The following is an 8,006-nucleotide window of genomic DNA, read 5'->3' as shown; positions in this document are numbered from 1 at the left end:
CTAGGATATTAGAGATAAGATATCTTCAACTTACATAAAGCAAATCTCACCATTAGCCTAGATTTTCTATAAATACATCTCTAATGGTCAGATACAGATCTAGAATTTTAAATTTATGAGTTTTGGCACCTCTTCTCTACTGTGACCGAACCCATAACCCATTTATTCTACTAGGTGCACAGTTCATTATATGTACATATTTAGAAATTTTCTCAACATGTATACCTGATTTAAGCCAAAACTATTGTACATCCGTCTTTGCTAATGGTTGTTAAAAACATATATTTACAGTAGGATAGCTTTCGAAAATTATAACTTTAATCTTACTAGTTGATGTCGTATGAATTATACTTGATTTAGAGGTTAAACACATTAAATAAGATTAAAAAAATTCACTTAACAAAATTCATACTACTCAGTTACTATAAGCATGGTATTATTGACAATCCAGTATGTACTTATTGACAATCCAGTATGTACTATTTCGAAAAAAATGCTTGTTTAAACTCAACGTAGATGACGCTTCAAAAGAAAATTCAAGAGGAAAGGAATTGGAGGGGTCATAAGATATCGACAAGGAAATTGGATTGTAAGTTTCAACAAAAATATTCCCTTCACTTTAAATATACATGCTGAAATTAGTCCCTAAAATAAGGACTTGAACTTGCCTTTGAGGAAAAAATTGCTTCCAATTGAATTTGAAACTAATTATAAGGAAATCATTTTCCTACATTATTGATAATCGTAGGTGGCTCATCTTTAAGGTGGGAAGGTTGATATTAAAGCACACCATGAGGGAAGCAAACAATGACTTAGCTTAGCATAGAAGTAGTTTAGTGTCTTTTGAAAGCTTAATGCTATATCATGTACCCTGTTTTTGCTTTATCTTCATACGAACATGACTGTCTAGGTAATAATATTTCATAATGTGAATAAGGTAGTATGAGTGTTAAACTCTCTGAAATTTCTTTAAGTCTAGAGAAAATATCATATGAACTAAGGAAGAAGAAAACCATGCCTTATAGAGCCCCACCTTAGTACCGTGGTCCCGAACCGAGCCAAGCAACATGGATCGGAATTGACATCGATAATCTTACCATCGAAAGCATCCATCGCAGCAAGGCGGTCGAGAAGATCACATTGCGCGACATGAAAGCAAAGGCGTGTCACGCTGACGCCTTAAGGTGACAACATCGAATGCTTAGAGTGTGAGCGCGTCTTCGTGAATGAGGCTAAGAGTTGGAGGTCGGCCCGTCTCACGAGCTATAGCCGGATTGAATTCTTCGGAACTCATACTACTTTTGTTAGCCGACCTTTTCCGAAAAGAAACCCGGACGACGTAGTATTTTCTCGTATAATAGAGGGATGAAAGAAGCTCTTTGAAAGAAAGACAAGGCTAGTCTAAGAGACATTGATAGCAAGTTCTCGGTTGCCTTTGGTCCCGTAGGTCCAAAGAAATCCACCCTCGCTAGAATGGGCGGGGGATAAAGATGAGGAATAGTGAAGTGCAAAAAGAGAAAGCAGCGTCGGCATACAAATCCATCGAGCCATCCTTTTCCATTCCCAAAGAGGGATCAAACCGTTCGGCTACAAGCAAAGATAGTCAAGGAAGAAAGTCGTCCGACGGCGGACTAGACTCCGAACCTCCGAATAAGCATGTGCCACATGTCCAAATCGGCTAGTATGGTTGGCTATAGCAAACAACCCTTTATAGTTCCTGATGTCGTGTTTGGAGAGCGGTAGATGTTCGGTTTCCGTTGTGAGGATGAGGAATCGGAAGAAAGTCCATATTTTCGCCGAAGCACGGTATAGGTTATGAATGAAGGAGAGGTAAATCCTAACCTAGTTTAGGTAAAAAGAATGTCCACGGCATAGGGACTCGCTCCCAAGGGTAGAAATTTTATTTGCGTGACTTCCGAGTTGAAGTCATTTTCCCCGAAAGCATTCTTGGATTGAGGAAAGACCTCGGTGACATTCTCGATGAACCAATAAGAGTTGAACTTAATCTCTATTCGAGGTCAACTCCCGAGCTGGTGGAAGCGCCCGCCCGACGGCCTTTGAAGCGTTGGAACTTTGGGAAATACTCTTTTTTTACGGACTTAGCCTTAGAAACAGACCGAGCGGTTCACTTGGCAACCCGAATATGAAAAATATATTGCATACCAAGTTACTATAGTTCCGCGCTCCGTGCACCCTCGGTCGCCTCTCGCACCAACAAGTCTGGGGATTCTACGGCATCTTTTGCAAAGAGCGCCAGGAACCTTTGAGTTCACGGGGTGATGTGATGAGCTTGTTCCCTAGTAAATAGCTAAAGAGGGCAATCAAGCAAGCGATTATAGGTATGCTAAGTTTATATATTATCTCTTATTATATAAGATAAGCAGATTGATGCGGAACTAGATCCTCTGCAAGAGTCAGAGTTGTTGTGTAGCCAGGTTTACCTGCCCAATGCCAATGATACAAAGAGCTAGCTTTGCCACCCTGGGGGTCAGAGAAAATTCTACTTGCTTGCGTCAACTTTAGTTTTTGGGTTTGCTTGTCGTTTTTATTTGAACAGAGATTCTTTTAGTGTTTCGTGTACACGGGTAAAAGGTCGAAAAGAAAGACAATAAAAAGAATTTTGAATAACAATTGAATAAATTGCAATAATAACTCAGCGCATCAAAAATCAGAGTTACGTTCATTCCCTTTAGAAACAGGCTAAATCGGATTGAATCCGAATAAGGGCTTTTTGCAGCTCCGCGAGAAAGGAGCGAGAGAACGCAACAAAGTAAACACAATAATGCGAATGAGACTCTCGATTCTTCGATCTATTTTCTTTTGCTATTGTCTACGAATCCACTGACTTTCTAACTTCGGCCTCCATTTGACAGATGTTTTCTCTTTTCTTATTTTGAGTGTGGGAGCTGGATAGGATCGTTGGGAAAGTGCTTTGTAAGTGAAGTGAGTTGAATCAAGCAGAGTTGCTTTCAAATTCCCTGGCAGATGCCTAGGTAAAGGGTGCTTTCGCTCTTCTCTTATTCAATTTCTTACGGGTTCATTTCCGAATTTGCTTTGAGACCATTAGGTTTCTCTTAGTCCGTTCCTGTCCAATCTCAGTTGTTTATGGTTGAATAAGGGGCGCCAAATCAACTATTTCGCTTAATGCTATATCATGTACCCTGTTTTTGCGTTATCTTCATTCGAACATGACTGTCTAGGTAATAATATTTCATAATGTGAATAAAGTAGTATGAGTGTTAAACTCTCTGAAATTTCTTTAAGTCTAGAGAAAATATCATATGAATTTTTTCTTCAACTTGTTGTTTAATGATCGGCTAGTTCTTGAATTTGGTTGCTTTGTATCTTAACTCAAGGGATTGGCGTTTAATTTTGAATATGAATTTGAACTTGAGTTGATATGCGTGTTGCATCACCTATGGGATGTTATGAGCAAGCTGAGTTACAAAAATGGCATGGTGTGATGAAGTATAAATAAGTCACATAAATAAATTGTTTCTAATCATCCAATATTTGATAACTAAACCCATTCTTCGATAAATGATCACTGTGTGACATTGCATAGACAGCTGTGAGCAATAAATGGAGAAGTTAAAATAAAGTGAACACTGGCTAACACTATAGAGCATACTGCAGGGATTAGACAGAGTAACCAATTCTATTTGTGTGGCAGATCTACTGGACGACATCACACTGTATCTAATAAGAAGTACTGAAACAAATATGAACCAAGGCAACAGTAAACAACAATTTTCCTATCGGATTAGCTATTACCTATTTGGCTTTTACCTGATCCGCCTTCAATAATTTTTACACAGAAAAAACCAATTACAATATTCTAACAGCAACTACTCTTCTCATGACATTTTTCGTTACAGTAATATGAACAATATTATATACTTTACTCCGTCTTGTCTTCTTCCACATCACCACCATTAGATGCCCCATTTCCACCAGGCGTTGATCTCACTTTGGATGGACTTCTTACATCCTTAGTTGGCAGAGGGGAGGGTTTTATGAGCGTCAACGTGACATCCTTATCAAACTCTTCACTATCATCAGAATAGGCATATCTGGATGTATTGAAAAGAAAACCAGTTAGTATAGAAGTACGTAAATAGAATATAGTAAATATCATCAACATATGATATGGGTTCTAAGAAACGCCAAACTTTTTCACAGAAAAACTCGTGATTTTTGAGATTCTTCTTTCATGAAGGAAGATATGAAATGGCTTGAAGAAAACGATCCTGAATCTTTGACACCAGGAAAATATGTATCATGTTCTTCTTTCCTCCTCAAAGGAACTTTATTCATTCATGATCTCTTAAGGAGGGTTAGGTGGAAGAGAAATCATTTCATTATCTCGCATGGTCAAGGTGTTCTCCTTTTGTTGTTCTAGAGATAAGCAAATCTAAATATAATGCTAGATAACACTCTATTAAGATAAAAAGTACCACGGATCCCTAATTCAAAAGACATCATGAACGATCCATCATTATTCTTTTTTGATAAGAACGAACAATCATCATTACTAAGCGATCCATTTTAGCATGTTTCATGGTAAGCAATTACACATTAGGAGCTCTGTTAACTCAATCAAATCTAAAACATGCCTTAAAGAGATGGAAGGCTGGTCATACCTCATGGAATTTTGAGATGGAGCCCAAAGAGCACAGATGATGCAAAGGAGAGAGAAAGACAACACTTGCCAGAAGGCAGGAATAACCCAGGCATTTTGCCATCGCTCGTTGTACACATCAGTGGACTTGAAGTACAGCTGCCAAGGAAAAACAAGTTTTAAATCTTTGCTTGGTAATATAAAAATAGAGAAAATTAGTAGGATAAGAAACTTATGTCATATGAACTCGGGTACTAGATAGGAGGACATTTCAATTTCTAGATGGTTTTCTCCATATCTTGAAGGATCCACACAAAGAGCCCAATTAATTCAAGTGGAGGAAAATACGAATCCCACTACCAAACCTATGCTTCAGCTAATGGAAATGCTGCATAAATTGGGTAGGTCTCCTAGCCCTTGACTCATTAAACTTGTTTACTCATTATACCCCAGTAATATATTCACTCTTTCCTGAACTTTAGTTTGTCTAGTTTCCTTAAAAAGACAACTTGAGTTATGATGCTTTTACTTATTTAATGACCTAGAGCAGACGAAATTGGACGTGAATAACGGTACAACTGTAACTCCAACAAAAGCACTTCTTGTCACCCGTAAGCACACTGTTTTCATGTTTGTTTATCAAGAATTGAAGTCCTTTTCAAGAATTGCGGTTCAATTAATGGATCAGATGAGTGCTAGATATTTTGGTTACTGTTTCAACGAACCCATACCCTGTACAGATAAAGGGGACCACTTGAGCATAAGGTTTGACCATTTTTCCTTTAATTCAGATCTCTTTGAAAAGAGAGTCCGGAACCAAAATGCCCAAAAAAAAAAATATTTTGAACCAAAATACCCCAACAAAAAAAAAATATTACCAAACTACCTTTAGCGCAGTAATTTACTGCGCTAAAGCAGTTAACGGGGACGGCTCCGTTAACTGCTATAGCGCAGTAATTTACTGCGCTATAGTGTCCCTCCTTTTTTTTTCGGCCCTTTTGGTTAACCCTTCTTCCATTGAGTCCGGAACCAAAATGCCCCAAAAAAAAATATTTTGAACCAAAATACCCCAACAAAAAAAAAATGTTACCAAACTACCTTTAGCGCAAGAATTTCTTGCGCTAAAAAAGCGAACGGGACGGCTTCGTTAATAGCTATAGCGCATTACTGCGCTATAGTGTCCCTCTTTTTTTTCCGGCCCTTTTGGTTAACCCTTCTTCCATTACACTTTTTAACATACTTTGACCATAGATTAATCATGCTTCGGGACCCCGAAACTTCAATATTTTATATAGAACCCTACTTATTTTTGTGCGATTAATAAGGTAGGATCAATACATCAAGGATACACAAAAGTTCGGATGGCCGTTTTAGTGGTTGAAAAGTGCTCGAACGCCATTTTCGTTTGAAGGCTCGGTGACATTAGCTTGAAGTTCTTTACGAATACTTAAACTTGTTCATTAATAATTAATCAAAAGTTAGTCAAAATGACAGCATTCATACAAAAAAAAAAAAAAACTTAGTTAAATTGCATCATTCATAACCCTGAGTAGATGAAAATACTTAAACTTGTTCATTAATAAGAAACCCAAACTTTTTAAAATACAATCAACAAAGTAAGAAAAAAACTTAAAAAACATTCATCAATTAATGCCTTTGAGTTGAAAAACATTCATCAATTAATGCCTTTGAGTTGATCTTCTGCGAGATATGCCACCACCACTAGAGGTACTTCCACTATGAAAGTTTCCTCCACCACGAGAGATACTTCCACCGCGAGATGTAGTTTGACCACCATGCCGTAAGGGACACTTGCGCTTATCATGACCAACATAATTGCAAAATGAGCATTTTCGAGTGTATCTCCCTGGTGGAACATCCATTTCATTATGAATACGCGAGTATGCATTCTTTCTGAATTTACGGATAAGTGCTTTATTTGCAACCATTGAAAATGGATTTGGTGGTCAATAACTCTCACTACCAAGTGGGTAGAACCTTCCAGCATAATTTTCAACTGTATATTCCTTAGCCATGTACGGGGAGACGTTCTTTCCCATTGTGATAAAACACTTGAAGGCATGAGAACATGGCATGTGATATGATTGCCACATGTTCTTGGAATCTCACAAATTGTGTGGACGTTACCTCCTTTACCTCGGTGCACACTTGTTGTGAGTTCAAATATGCGCTCTCCGCAGTCGTACTCATCCGGTCATGTTTCGAGCCTTATATTTGTGGTACTCGAGTCAGCTTTGACATCCATCTTAGACCCGTGTTGTACGTGCTTTGGCCTCTTTTGATCTACTCGACGAACCGCTCCACAACTCGCTTAAATGTCATTCTCACCATTGCGACGGTAGTCCCCGTGCGTATTTCAACAAGCCATTGAATGACTGTAGCCGTTGTCGTCGCCGTACCCCATCGCCTACCTTCATCCCGGTGTAATGTCCATTTGTCTTTATCAATTGCATTTAACTAGTGGAAGGCTTCCTCATTCGCCCGCCTAATAATGTCCATCCGTGTTTAAACTTCTTCTCCTGACGCTCGTTCGCCCGCCCACATCCAATTGCAAAAAAGTGCTTTGGGATTCGATATGCCTTTTGGAAGTTTGCCTTCAAATGCCTTAAACAATAACGATGGTAGCGAAGGGTGGTCGCCACCCCCCGCAAATTGAACATATTGTGCAATATGCCAAAGATGTCTATCCGATATCACACATATTCCCATGCGATCCTTAATAACGTGTTGCCTTAAGTAGTCCAAAAACATACCCCACGTACTAATGCTCTCATTAGCGCAATCGCAAAAGCTAGAGGAATATAGCTCCATTCCAATCGCTATTAGCAAAGCAGTTTTTATGTCATACTTCCGTACACACGTGTTCCATCTATTGATATTACAGTGCCGACAACGACAAAACCATCAATGCACGGTCAAGGCCCAAAACACAAAATCAAAAATATTACCGAGCAACACGTTTGAGCTTCCATTCAACAACAATGCACTATGATTGAAGTGTTGTAGAAACCGCCATGTATCTCGGCAACGTCTTGAAAGAGCCCTCCAATTGCCGAAGACTATCTCGCGTGCACGCCTACGCCCAAGATACGCCTTCCTCCTAGTAACAGCTTTCTATATACTTTCGTGACGGCTAATACAATCTTTAATAGTGAACACAAAAAAGTTGAAATATCATCATATAACAACGAGGAACATTATATTAACACCAAAAATAAAATAAACTTAAAGCGAAGGGGATACTGGTTTTCTCTAATGTCGCCAACTAATACACGCGCAATCAAATTAGTATCTAGATTGCAACGATCATCTCGGGAGGTCACCCATATCACAAGTGTGCTTTGTGTAGAATTTTGAAATAGTC

At 38.7% G+C, this 8,006-nt stretch overlaps 1 protein-coding gene across 1 annotated transcript; it reads right to left on the bottom strand.

The window, feature by feature from the left end:
- Positions 1-3,722: 3,722 nt before the first annotated feature.
- On the bottom strand, positions 3,723-5,353 carry LOC132040276 (uncharacterized). The gene is made up of 3 exons (XM_059430904.1): positions 5,198-5,353; positions 4,644-4,780; positions 3,723-4,073 (listed from the first exon to the last, which is right to left on the bottom strand). The coding sequence occupies exons 1-3, from the start codon at positions 5,249-5,251 to the stop codon at positions 3,902-3,904; spliced, it is 363 nt and encodes a 120-aa protein (XP_059286887.1). The 5' UTR covers positions 5,252-5,353; the 3' UTR covers positions 3,723-3,901.
- Between the last annotated feature and the right edge of the window lie 2,653 nt (positions 5,354-8,006).

The sequence above is a fragment of the Lycium ferocissimum genome, chromosome 12, assembly GCF_029784015.1.
Source record: "Lycium ferocissimum isolate CSIRO_LF1 chromosome 12, AGI_CSIRO_Lferr_CH_V1, whole genome shotgun sequence".
NCBI lineage: Eukaryota > Viridiplantae > Streptophyta > Magnoliopsida > Solanales > Solanaceae > Lycium > Lycium ferocissimum.
The sequence above is the reverse complement of the archived record's forward strand: the minus strand, read 5'-3'. Positions and strand labels throughout refer to the sequence as shown.

Excerpts from the sequence above, each read along its gene's own strand:
- LOC132040276 (XM_059430904.1), bottom strand. The coding sequence starts at position 5,251 with ATGAAAACAGTGTGCTTACGGGTGACAAGAAGTGCTTTTGTTGGAGTT. Across the intron at positions 4,781-5,197 it reads CTTTTGTTGGAGTTACAGTT|CTGTACTTCAAGTCCACTGA; the intron begins GTACCGTTATTC and ends TTTCCTTGGCAG. Across the intron at positions 4,074-4,643 it reads CCATCTCAAAATTCCATGAG|ATATGCCTATTCTGATGATA; the intron begins GTATGACCAGCC and ends CAATACATCCAG.